The following is a 12,404-nucleotide window of genomic DNA, read 5'->3' as shown; positions in this document are numbered from 1 at the left end:
AGTGATTTAAGGGGATGATAAACAAGCAAAATGAATTTAAAATGTACAGATGATCAATACACTTTTAAGGGAACTGCTGAAAAAATTATATTACTTGGCATTTGGGAAAATAGACAAAAACTGGATTCCTCGAGGAACAGAAAAGGTCATGAGAAAATCTGTGTCAGTGAGAGCAGAAGCATGACAGGAACCATTGTAGAATCATTACAGACACCAGCATTGCTAAGGCTGACAAGTCCAGGCACCTATGAAGGGAAGTCAGAATACAGTCAAGAGGAACTTTAACAGTCATGCCTGGAGAAAAATCTCCCAGACACTAACAGGACTGAAATACACTACAATGAATTAATGACACGACTTTGGAAAATGTTACATCTACTGACCATGCTGATAGCTTACTTCTATGTTGTTTTAGGGGGATTTAAAGATAGATCTCACATGGGGCTGACTGTGCTAATGGGAAGCCTCTCAGCATGCCCATTATGTTCTAAAAAGTTCGAGAAGTATAATGAAAGTGCTGTGCCTTCTTTTCAGCCAGGCTGACTCCTGAATGCTCATTACACAAGCCATAACAGTGGGAACAATGCTCTCAGCCCCTGGTGGTTCAGAGAAGAAAAGTGGAAGTGCTTTGCATTGCTCACTAGGGCTTTGTCTACAGTAGCACTTTTGTTAGTAAAATATTTTTGCCATGAAAAATAATGGAAGCAAACTTCAAGTGTATCTTTTTTTCCCCATTGGGCCTTAAGAGCACACTTGTCAAGGGAGCATAAACCCCTCCCCTTCTTCTCTCATGTCATCTTGTTGCGTTAGCATTGGCTAAAATCAAATAATTCTGTGACCACCTATTCAAATGATGACTGAACTTAGAAGACAATAACATTGTCTCTGTCAGGGGGGTAATATAAATAAGTAAAATACTAACGAATAATAAATGTAATTTTTGACCAGGTTAAATTCTGTGCCTCAGGAGTCAGACTGGGATGGTTTTGGGGCTTGATCTGGAAAATCACGATACCAGGGTATTATTTTCGTTTTACTTATTATTTCCCCTGTGGCAGCACCTACAGGCCTCTAGCCCCATTGTGATGGCTATATACAAAGAAATCAGCCATGGCCCCTGCCCTGAAGAGTTTGCAATCCCAGTATGAGACTCGCGGGGTAGGAGAGACAAGGTGGGTGAGGGAATATCTTTTATTGGCCCAACTTGGGCAGGTGAGCGAGACAGGCAGAGCTGGCAGGAGAAGCGCCAGGTAAGGATGCTGTGACTGAGATCAGGGCCCGCATGGTGCAGCCAGGCGCAGAGAGGCTCCCAGGGAGCCTCAATCCCGAGCAGGGGTCACCTGCGTGCAGCAGGCTGCTCCCCCCACAAAGCTGGGGGCGGGGGAAGGAGAACCCGGGGTGGCATCTCGGTGGGGGGAGCGGGGTTTCCTGCCCTTGGGCCTCCCCTCACGCTGCTGGGGGGGGAGGGGGCAGCCGCCGCCCCGCGCTCTCTGCCTCCCCAGAACCACTGTGAGAGCCTCCCCACCACCCACCAGGGGCCCAGCGCGCCCTCCGCGCATGTGCGGGACGGGCGGGGCGGGGAGTGCCGATGACTGTCCCGAGCGCCTGTGCCCGAGCCGCTAGCGGAAGTGGCGTGGCGGAAGACCGGAAGTGTGGCGAGGCTGAAGTAGGAGGCGGTGTATCCTCAGGCTGGAAGTGTGGCCGGGCTGCTGGCGGAAGCGGCGCGGCGGAGGACCGGAAGTGTGGCGGGGCTGCCGGCGGAAGCGGCGCGGCGGAGGACCGGAAGTGTGGCAGGGCCGAAGGAGGAGGCGGCGCATCGGTAGGCGGAAACCGGCTCCACGTGGGGAGAATGTCGGCTTCCCTGCTGAGGAAGGGGCTGGAGCTGCTGGAGACGGAGATGACGGCGGCGGCGGGTGAGTGGGCGGGTGGGGCCAGGCCTGAGCGGGGCTCAGATCCGTCACCTGCGCGGTCACGTTAACGTCTCTCTCCCCGTCCCCGCAGGGCACCAGCCCGGGCTCAGCAGCCCCCAGCAGCGGCCGCGCACAGCCCCGAAGAGGAGGAAGGCGGCTCGGGGGCCTGGCAGGAACAAGACCACGGCCAAGGGCAAAGTCACCAAGTCGGCGATAGGTGACGGAGACCCTCCCCGCCGCCACTACCCCTTGCTGGTGGGAGGGGGCTGGGCACAGAAACCGGGGACTAACTGGAGGAGAACCCGCTGTTCTGAAACACCCCGGCCCCGGGGCCCCGAGGAGCCGGGGGGGGGGGTGCTATCACCCCAGGCCATCTTGGAGTAGGAGGGCAGCTCTCTCGGGGCTGCCAGCTTTGTGGGGGGAGCAGCCTGTTGCATGCAGGTGACCCTACCTCCTAGGCCTGCTTGCTCGTGACTGGGGCTCCATAGGAACCTCTTTATGCCTGGCTGCACCACGGGGGCCCTGATCACAATCCTATCCGGGTTACCTCGTGTGTCTCTTGCTGGATATCCTGTCCCCATGACTCCTCAAACAAAGTTTTGATGCACAGGGAGACACCCCCCAGCAATAGTGTCATAGCCTGGCTGCGATACCCCCATCTGGCTCCCTGTACTCGTCAGCTAGTTGTTATACAGTACACACTTACAGAGATGTTTTGTTGCTCTCTGCCCTTTACCAGAGGAGTATCGGAAGCACCAGGCTGTGGATCACTTAAAGAAGAACTTGCAGTACATGACGAAGGGCCGATTCACTGTGGACAAAACCATCACGCAGCAGGCAAGGGAGTCCTGTTTTTGTTCCCTAGAATACCACGAAAGGGGAAGTGGCTCCCACGCGTCATTCACCTTGGAGACTGGTGAACACCTGAGGCACAGGTCAATGCTAAAAATGAGTTTGGGTGGCAGCTAATGTTGGCCTTAGTATTTTTGGGTGTGTTTACAAAATAACTTACTGCACTACCACCCTGAGGTCCCAAAATGATCTATAATGATCACACAACTATGCCCAGGGCCAGCCTTAGGATTTCTGGGGAGATCCAGCAAGATGATTTTATAAGGCCTCTTTCCCAAAACATAACTAATTGTACAGAAAAATGTGTATTTTGGGTTATCCAATAGAATCTTCTGTTTTATAAGTGCAGTCAATAATTCTGGGTTATTTTCATTTTTCTCCCCTTAATAATAGAATTCAGGGTAGTTGGCAACATTAATATAATCATGTAACCTTACTCTCTGCATTAAAATTTACCTCTCTCTGACCCATTTCTTCCCCACAGTCCTTTTCCCCTTATTCAAACCTGTATTTCATTGTGTGTCTACAGTCATAGAATCATAGAATATCAGGGTTGGAAGGGACCTCAGGAGGTCATCTAGTCCAACCCCCTGCTCAAAGCAGGACCAATCCCCAATTAAATCCCCAGTCCTCCATATCTCTCTTTAATAAAACCAATGAGTGTATGTCAAGTTGACAATTTTAAAAAAAGTTAATAATTCCAGTTGCTACATGTGGTGCCCCTTGTGTTTTTTGTTGTTTGTTTTTGATTTTGTTTTCCTATCACTTAAAATGTTTCTTTCCCCTGTTGATTTTTAAAGACCCATACAACTGGGGAAGCTAATGAAACCGACTACTGTCTGTCAGGTGTAAAAAGTAAACTGGGGGAAAAAGGAAATGTTTTGCTCTGTTTCCTTTATATCTGCATGACAGGTTTGGAAAAAGTACAAACGTGTATTAAGTAGCTGACATTTATTTAATAGCTCAGCATATATAGTGTCATATGTACTAGTCACACAACTCCCCTACAGAGGGAGGTGGTATCCCCATATTCCAGAGGGAGAAACTAAGGCTTTACCAAAGCTGTGCAGGGCATTGGTGTCGGAGCCAGGTTGAGAACACAGAACTAACTTTCTCTGTCCTGTGCATAGCCCACTAGACCATGCTTCCCCCTCTCCCTGTTGAGTTGTCCTAGACACTACAATGACTGCTCAGCAGGGAAACCTGTTCTGCTGTGAGCAGCTCGCCAGTAACTGAGAAGCAGTTCCCAGCACCTTGGGTAGTACTTCCCACCTGCCTGGGAATATGTTTTGTTGTTTGTCTTCAGATAAATGCCTGTGGGTTTCAACGAAACCAAAAGCAAGAGAACTAAGCAGTCAAAAGGGATGCTGTAAATCTCCCGTTCTTCTTAACAAAGTTTGTGATAAGCTTTCAGCCCTAGCAGTTGGTTTTGGCTTCAAGGCCCTCAGCAGCAAAAGAGCTGAGACCATCTTTGACATTAGTCCCAAAAACCCAAGTGGAGTCTGCTGCTGCCCCAAACACAAGCTTTTGTTAACCCTAGTAAACATCTGTCTTAATTCTCTGCATTGCCAGGACTGGAATAGCAGGACTGGATTACTGGCACAGTAGTTTATACTGTGTCTGTGTCTGGGGCTGGATTAGCAAAGGCTGTAATAATCTTTCCTTCCTATTATTTGAAGGTTCTCAACCAGAATAGGGGCAGGAAATCTAGAGACCGCCCCCCAAAGAAGCCAAAGAAGAAATCTGAAGGCACTGTCTTCACGGAGGAAGACTTCCAGAAGTTTGAGAGAGAATACTTTGGGCGAGCTGGAGCAGTGTGATGAGAACTCTTGCAGCTCCAGGCTTTCCAAAACTGAGTGTTCAGAGCATGGGACTGACCGTGTCCTCCTGTTTGGGATGGGAGACCAGGGGAGTGGGATGATACCTCTTGCCAGCATATGTTTAGATGTCACGTCCAATGCAAGATTTCACACACATGTACAGAATTTGTTAGTTACTAGCATGGGATGTGATGCTGTAGACTCAAAAGCATCCAGGGAGATCATGTTGTTAGGGTGCATCATGGGTCTACTGCCCACTTCCAGCCAGCACCTCACTCATGTTCTCCTGGAGTAGAGCAGACTCTTCATTCAAGCCAGATGCAAATTCTGCTCCTCTGAGACGGGATCCTTCTGTCCATCTGTTTTGGAAAAGACAGCTTAAAGTGGCAGGTTTCATTACGGGAAACACAGGAGACTATTTAGAGCTGAATTGTGGAGCAGCCGGAACAAATTATCAGAAAAAGGAAGGATGCTCTAGGAAGGAGAAGATGTGAGTACTATTCAAACCTCTGTTTAGGTTATGATCTCCATCAGGCAAGGACCTTCACTTTTTTCTCCTTGTGTAATGCCATGTAGGCTTATGGTGCTTGAACAGTAGTCACTATGGCAGAGAATGTACTTGCGTACCTCTGTGGTAGAATAATTATTCCAATAGGGTGGGGTTGGCAGAGGTGAAACAGGTCATTCAGACACAATTCTTTTTAGGCTGTTTTAGGGCTGTGTGAAAGGTCTCTGTGCTCCATGTTAATATATGGATATTTTCTACTTTCCTTCATTGGACTGCTGAGTGGAAGTGAAATAACCCTTCTGTACTGGACTCCTCCCAGCCTTCGCTCCCACAAATCTCCTTATACAGCTGGTAGTTTACACTCAAGCCCATTAAATCAGGGTACTAAACACATGGGGGTAGTGTTGCTGCATAGTACAGCTGGCCCTAATATTAACCCACATTTCAGCTCTTCTGTCCCAAACCTGCTAAGTGTGGCTATCTGTCACTTCCCCTGAGAATACCCACCCCTCCCTGCCTTGCAAACACCAGCTGGTGAAGGTGAAGGCAGTTTACTGTTGAGAACTTTTGGCTGGTGATTGTGATGCTGGGTCAAGGGAGGCAATTCTCTCCTACCCAAATACTAATGCTAAATGCTTTGGATGTTGTAACATGTAGTTTGGCCAGCAGATGGGGAAGTTGTCCATTGTGCAACCCCTATACAATGTGTTTCTGGAGGGTTGGTGGCTACTTTGCCATCTGTTATACTCCCCAGAAAGGACCTTTGTTCTCCACTTGAAAACAAAGGGGTAAAAAGAATGAGTGTCCCCTCCCCTCCCTCCCCCTCAAAAAAAGTAGCCCAAATATTAATTATGTGAATCATTGCCTCTGTGTAAAATAGGCTGGCTGAGCTTCAATGTCGAGCAGCCCTGTACACTCTCTTCCTTTCATTCTCATTGCAATCCCCAAATTTGTTCCTGTTGCTCCTCTTTCCTCACTGGTGTGTTCTACACCCACTTACCTGCAATACACAGTGACCAGATGGAGAGTGGGGGAGGATTTCTCAGAAATGCAAGGTTTGGGAAGCCAAGATATTATTGAAACAGGAAGCTGTAGTGACCAAATACAGCTAATTCTGGGTATTAGTGTTCCTTATTGTACATGTTGCTTGGAACTTCTTGTGTAAGAGGATGGAAAGGGGATTTCTCAATTACTCATTTCTCTCTTCTGCAGACAGACTAGAGCAGTGCAAAGACCAGTTCCCTTCTTTTGTACGTGTTCTTGGTGCAGAAACAGAAAAATGTATATGGCAATGAGTAGCTTTTCCTGGTGTTTTTTTTTTAACTGTACTTTGAATTTGTTTCCAGTTGGCTAGAGTAAGTTTAGAGAGAGCCATTTTTCGTTTGCCATCTTGTTTAAAATAAAGGTGTCATACATACTGTGGTGGTGGTGGTGCTGCTCTGTAAGGTATGCATATGTATGTTGCCATGGTTACTGGGGTGTTTATTGTATGAAGATTGGTTTAATAGGGGCTGGAAGGAAAAACAAGCAGGAAGTGAAAGAACACCTTGAAATAAGCCACCCTTCCATAGGGCTGAGTCCCCTGAGGGGATGCAGCTACTCTGGGCTGGAGGCAGTGGCACTGTCTCAGGTTAGGAAGGAAGGCTGGGGGTCAAGGGGGCTTAAAAATTAGGCCTGGGCAGCCCTCTAGCCCTCAGCAAGCAAACCCTTAACTATTTGGGCATGGTCCCGTCACAGCCCAGATCTGTGAGGGCTTTAGAGGATTTCCTTTCCAGCCAACTTGCAAAACTAGCTTTGTCCAGAGGGGCCCAAGTCTGAGAATGAAGAACAAGAAGTTGGGCAGTTTAAAAAGGGGCTTCCTCACAAGAGAGGAGGTGGTTGGGTAGGGGCACCAGACTGACCCAGGTACCCATGGGGGAGGCTGAAGAAGTTAGGTTTTCTTAGGCTGCTACTGGGAGACCGGAAAGTGATATGCAGGGAGACAGCTGTTTTTTGAAGTCCTCTAAATTATTTGTTCCTACTGTTAACCTTCTTAACAACAATACTTTAGTTTTATTTGGTCAGTGTGTATGCTGCTGGTCACAGACTCCAGAAGGAAAGAACCATATGAGCTGAATCCAGTTGGATCTGCTGGGTAAGAACAGGTGATCCACTCCGAGACCTGGCCCTGTGTGAGAACTGTGGAATTGCTCCCCAGGAGAGGTGAAGTCACAAGGCCTGACACCTGAGGGAGTACACTCAGACCAGGAAGAGAACAGACGTGTAGCTAGCCCTGTAACCATGAGACATGCTAAGAACAATTTAAACATGTATTTACACATTCCAACTAATTCTGCTGTTTCTGCCTGTATTAACTTATCTCGATCCTACAACAAGTGTGAAGGCCTCTTCAGGCTTGCTTCTGTCCATCAAGTGGAAGAGCATAGCCCAGCCACGTGTGATGCTTGGACTGAGCAGGCCAGTGAGTCCTCTTCCCCATCCCTACAAGCCACTGCTCACTAAATATAAGCTGAAGGAACAGCATTTTGGACAGTGGAGTGTAGAACCACAGCAGACTTCATAATATAAAATATATTAAATGTGCAAATGCTAGTGAATGACCATTGTGGGGCATTGAGAAAGCGGGGTTAGAAGAGCCTCTTGCTTCACTCAGCCATCACCTACAGGCCAAGCTGTGCCCCACAAGAAATAGGGAGGAAGGCTTTTAGTGTGCAAGGAGTGGCCTGGGTGCTTTTACTTTTACATAGCTCCTATTTCCCCTTGGCTTCCATTGACAGAAGCTCTTCAGCCTGGAAGAGCTGATCCTGTCAGAGTGCATTCCCTTCTGTTTTAGCTGTGTGCTCCCACACTTGATTTCTTCCTACTGCTGTGGGGTGAGTACTGAGTTGGATGAGCTCACTGTGGCTAGACTCCGGGCTCTGGTCCCAGATCTGCACCACTGGCTGAGTATGCTGCAGCAGAAAATAAAGATAGCTAAAGCTAGGGGGTTGCCATCTTTATGGATAACTTTTCCCCTCCCCACAGGGAGGAGAAAGGCAGCAGCATCTCTAATATAAATGTAAATAACATGTGAGTCTGGTAGTGGTCTACTTCTGGCAGAGGAATTACAGGGCAAAGCATCCCTGGGAGTTTAGTATTGGACTAGCCCAGGGGTGGGCAAACTTTCTGGCCCAAGGGCCACATCAGGGTTGTGAAACTGTATGGAGGGCTGGGTAGGGAAGGCTGGGCCTCCCCAAACAGCCTGGCCCCCACCCCCTATCTACCCCCTGACTGCCCCCCTCAGAACCCTTGACCCATCCAAACCCCCCCTGCCCCTTGTCCCCTGACCACCCCCTCCCAGGACCCCCCTGCTCCCTGTCCACACCCTTGCCCCATGACAGGCCTCCCTGGGACTCTCATGCCTATCCAACCCCTCCTTTTCCCCCCCCCCCCAACCTTCCTCCACCCTACCCAACTGCTCCCTATCCCCTGATTGCCTCCCAGGACCTACTGCCCCTTATCCAACCCACTCCCTGCCCCCTTACCATGCTGCTCAGAGCAGCAGGAGCTCGCAGCCAGCTATGCTGGCAGAATGGTGAGGTGAGGCTGCGGGGGAGCAGGGACTGCAGGGGAGGGGCTGGGGGCTAGCCTCCCCAGGGCCAGGCAGGACAGTCCCACGGGCAATAGTTTGCCCACCTCTGGGCTAGCCTATTATGAATCGGGTCCATAAAGCCAGGGTGTGGCTGACACTCCTCCTACAACACGAATGGAAAGCAAACTGGTAGAGTCAATGTTGACATGCACTCAGAGTTAATACAAGCTTTGTTGGTACAAAAGAGGAAGCATATACTAGATCCAAGGACCCGCCCCACACTGGAAGTTGAATTTAGAGAGTGCCTCTAAGCCCTGGTCTACACTAGGACTTTAGGTCGAATTTAGCAGCGTTAAATCGATTTAAACCTGCACCCGTCCACACAATGAACCCCTTTATTTCGACTTAAAAGGCTCTTAAAATCGATTTCCTTACTCCACCCCTGACAAGTGGATTAGCGCTTAAATTTGGGGTACTGTGGACACAATTCGATGGTATTGGCCTCCAGGAGCTATCCCAGAGTGCTCCATTCTGACCGCTCTGGACAGCACTCTCAACTCAGATGCACTGGCCAGGTAGACAGGAAAAGAACCGCGAACTTTTGAATCTCATTTCCTGTTTGGCCAGCGTGGCAAGCTGCAGGTGACCATGCAGAGCTCATCAGCACAGGTGACCATGATGGAGTCCCAGAATCGCAAAAGAGCTCCAGCATGGACCGAACGGGAGGTACGGGATCTGATCGCTGTTTGGGGAGAGGAATCCGTGCTATCAGAACTCCGTTCCAGTTTTCGAAATGCCAAAACCTTTGTCAAAATCTCCCAGGGCATGAAGGACAGAGGCCATAACAGGGACCCGAAGCAGTGCCGCGTGAAACTGAAGGAGCTGAGGCAAGCCTACCAGAAAACCAGAGAGGCGAACAGCCGCTCTGGGTCAGAGCCCCAAACATGCCGCTTCTATGATGAGCTGCATGCCATTTTAGGGGGTTCAGCCACCACTACCCCAGCCGTGTTGTTTGACTCCTTCAATGGAGATGGAGGCAATACAGAAGTAGGTTTTGGGGACAAAGAAGATGAGGAGGAGGAGGAGGTTGTAGATAGCTCACAGCAAGCAAGCGGAGAAACCGGTTTTCCCGACAGCCAGGAACTGTTTCTCACCCTAGACCTGGAGCCAGTACCCCCCGAACCCACCCAAGGCTGCCTCCTGGACCCAGCAGGTGGAGAAGGGACCTCTGGTGAGTGTATCTTTTAAAATGCTATACATGGTTTAAAAGCAAGCATGTGAAAGGATTACTTTGCCCTGGCATTTGCGGTTCTCCTAGATGTAGTCCTAAAGCCTTTGCAAAAGGTTTCTGGGGAGGGCAGCCTTATTTCGTCCTTCATGGTAGGACACTTTACCACTCCAGGCCAGTAACACGTACTCGGGAATCACTGTAGAACAAAGCATTGCAGTGTATGTTTGCTGGCATTCAACCAAAATCCGTTCTTTATCTCTGTGTTATCCTCAGGAGAGTGAGATATAATTCATGGTCACCTGGTTGAAATAGAGTGCTTTTCTTCAGGGGACACTCAGAGGAGCCCATTCCTGCTGGGCTGTTTGCCTGTGGCTAAACAGAAATGTTCCCCGCTGTTAGCCACAGGGAGGGGGGAAGGTTGAGGGGGTAGTCACGCGGTGGGAGGAGGCAAAATACGACCTTGTAACGAAAGCACATGTGCTATGTATGTAATGTTAACAGCAAGGTTTACCCTGAAAGAGTGTAGCCACTGTTTTATAAAATGTCTTTTTAAATACCGCTGTCCCTTTTTTTTCTCCACCAGCTGCATGTGTTTCAATGATCACAGGATCTTCTCCTTCCCAGAGGCTAGTGAAGCTTAGAAAGAAAAAAAAACGCACTCGCGATGAAATGTTCTCCGAGCTCATGCTGTCCTCCCACACTGACAGAGCACAGACGAATGCGTGGAGGCAAATAATGTCAGAGTGCAGGAAAGCACAAAATGACCGGGAGGAGAAGTGGCGGGCTGAAGAGAGTAAGTGGCGGGCTGAAGAGAGGGCTGAAGCTCAAATGTGGCGGCAGCGTGATGAGAGGAGGCAGGATTCAATGCTGAGGCTGCTGGAGGACCAAACCAGTATGCTCCAGTGTATGGTTGAGCTGCAGCAAAGGCAGCTGGAGCACAGACTGCCACTGCTGCCCCTCTGTAACCAACTGCCCTCCTCCCCAAGTTCCATAGCCTCCACACGCAGACGCCCAAGAACGTGGTGGGGGGGCCTCCGGCCAACCAGCCACTCCACCACAGAGGATTGCCCCAAAAAAAGAAGGCTGTCATTCAATAAATTTTAAAGTTGTAAACTTTTAAAGTGCAGTGTGGCATTTTCCTTCCCTCCTCCACCACCCCTCCTGGGATACCTTGGTAGTCATCTCCCTATTTGTGTGATGAATGAATAACAAATGAATGACTGTGAAGCAGTAATGACGTTATTGCCTCTGCAAGCGGTGATTAAAGGGAGGAGGGGAGGGTGGTTAGCTTACAGGGAAGGAGAGTGAACCAAGGGGCAGGGGGGTTCATCGAGGAGAAACAAACAGAACTTTCACACCGTAGCCTGGCCAGTCATGAAACTGGTTTTCAAAGCTTCTCTGATGCGTACCGCGCCCTCCTGTGCTCTTCTAACCGCCCTGGTGTCTGGCTGCGCGTAACCAGCAGCTAGGTGATTTGCCTCAACCTCCCACCCCGCCATAAACGTCTCCCCCTTACTCTCACAGATATTGTGGAGCACACAGCAAGCAGTAATAACAGTGGGAATATTGGTTTCGCTGAGGTCTAAGCGAGTCAGTAAACTGCGCCAGCGCACCTTTAAACGTCCAAATGCACATTCTACCACCATTCTGTACTTGCTCAGCCTGTAGTTGAACAGCTCCTGACTACTGTCCAGGCTGCCTGTGTACGGCTTCATGAGCCATGGCATTAAGGGGTAGGCTGGGTCCCCAAGGATACATATAGGCATTTCAACATCCCCAACAGTTTTTTTTCTGGTCTGGGAATAAAGTCCCTTCCTGCAGCTTTTGAAACAGACCAGAGTTCCTGAAGATGCGAGCATCATGCACCTTTCCCGGCCATCCCACGTTGATGTTGGTGAAACGTCCCTTGTGATCCACCAGAGCTTGCAGCACTATAGAAAAGTACCCCTTGCGGTTTATGTACTCCGCGGCTTGGTGCTCCGGTGCCAAGATAGGGATATGGGTTCCGTCTATAGCCCCACCACAGTTAGGGAATCCCATTGCAGCAAAGCCATCCACTATGACCTGCACATTTCCCAGGGTCACTACCCTTGATATCAGCAGATCTTTGATTGCGTGAGCTACTTGCATCACAGCAGCCCCCACAGTAGATTTGCCAACTCCAAATTGATTCCCAACTGACCGGTAGCTGTCTGGCGTTGCAAGCTTCCACAGGGCTATTGCCACTCGCTTCTCAACTGTGAGGGCTGCTCTCATCTTGGTATTCATGCGCTTCAGGGCAGGGGAAAGCAAGTCACAAAGTTCCATGAAAGTGCCCCTACGCATGCGAAAGTTTCGCAGCCACTGGGAATCGTCCCAGACCTGCAACACTATGTGGTCCCACCAGTCTGTGCTTGTTTCCCGAGCCCAGAATTGGCGTTCCACAGCATGAACCTGCCCCATTAGCACCATGATGCATGCATTGTCATGGCCCATGCTTTCAGAGAAATGTGTCCATGTCCTGATCACTCAC

The 12,404-nt window shown here is 49.6% G+C and overlaps 2 protein-coding genes across 2 annotated transcripts; both read left to right on the top strand.

The window, feature by feature from the left end:
• The first annotated feature begins 1,588 nt into the window (after positions 1–1,588).
• On the top strand, positions 1,589–6,508 carry RPS19BP1 (ribosomal protein S19 binding protein 1). Its single transcript, XM_073336546.1, has 4 exons — positions 1,589–1,913; positions 2,002–2,127; positions 2,650–2,747; positions 4,442–6,508. Exons 1-4 carry the CDS (start codon positions 1,589–1,591, stop codon positions 4,580–4,582), a joined length of 690 nt encoding a protein of 229 aa, XP_073192647.1. The 3' UTR covers positions 4,583–6,508.
• A 173-nt stretch (positions 6,509–6,681) lies between these two features.
• LOC140904462 (uncharacterized) lies at positions 6,682–11,449 on the top strand. The gene is made up of 2 exons (XM_073326834.1): positions 6,682–9,892; positions 10,476–11,449. The coding sequence occupies exons 1-2, from the start codon at positions 9,310–9,312 to the stop codon at positions 10,994–10,996; spliced, it is 1,104 nt and encodes a 367-aa protein (XP_073182935.1). The 5' UTR covers positions 6,682–9,309; the 3' UTR covers positions 10,997–11,449.
• Positions 11,450–12,404: the final 955 nt, after the last annotated feature.

This window comes from Lepidochelys kempii, chromosome 1, assembly GCF_965140265.1.
Source record: "Lepidochelys kempii isolate rLepKem1 chromosome 1, rLepKem1.hap2, whole genome shotgun sequence".
In the NCBI taxonomy this organism is placed as follows: Eukaryota; Metazoa; Chordata; order Testudines; family Cheloniidae; genus Lepidochelys; species Lepidochelys kempii.
The sequence above is the reverse complement of the archived record's forward strand: the minus strand, read 5'-3'. Positions and strand labels throughout refer to the sequence as shown.

Excerpts from the sequence above, each read along its gene's own strand:
- RPS19BP1 (XM_073336546.1), top strand. The coding sequence starts at position 1,589 with ATGACTGTCCCGAGCGCCTGTGCCCGAGCCGCTAGCGGAAGTGGCGTG. Across the intron at positions 1,914-2,001 it reads GGAGATGACGGCGGCGGCGG|GGCACCAGCCCGGGCTCAGC; the intron begins GTGAGTGGGCGG and ends CCGTCCCCGCAG. Across the intron at positions 2,128-2,649 it reads AGTCACCAAGTCGGCGATAG|AGGAGTATCGGAAGCACCAG; the intron begins GTGACGGAGACC and ends GCCCTTTACCAG.
- LOC140904462 (XM_073326834.1), top strand. The coding sequence starts at position 9,310 with ATGCAGAGCTCATCAGCACAGGTGACCATGATGGAGTCCCAGAATCGC. Across the intron at positions 9,893-10,475 it reads AGGTGGAGAAGGGACCTCTG|CTGCATGTGTTTCAATGATC; the intron begins GTGAGTGTATCT and ends TTTCTCCACCAG.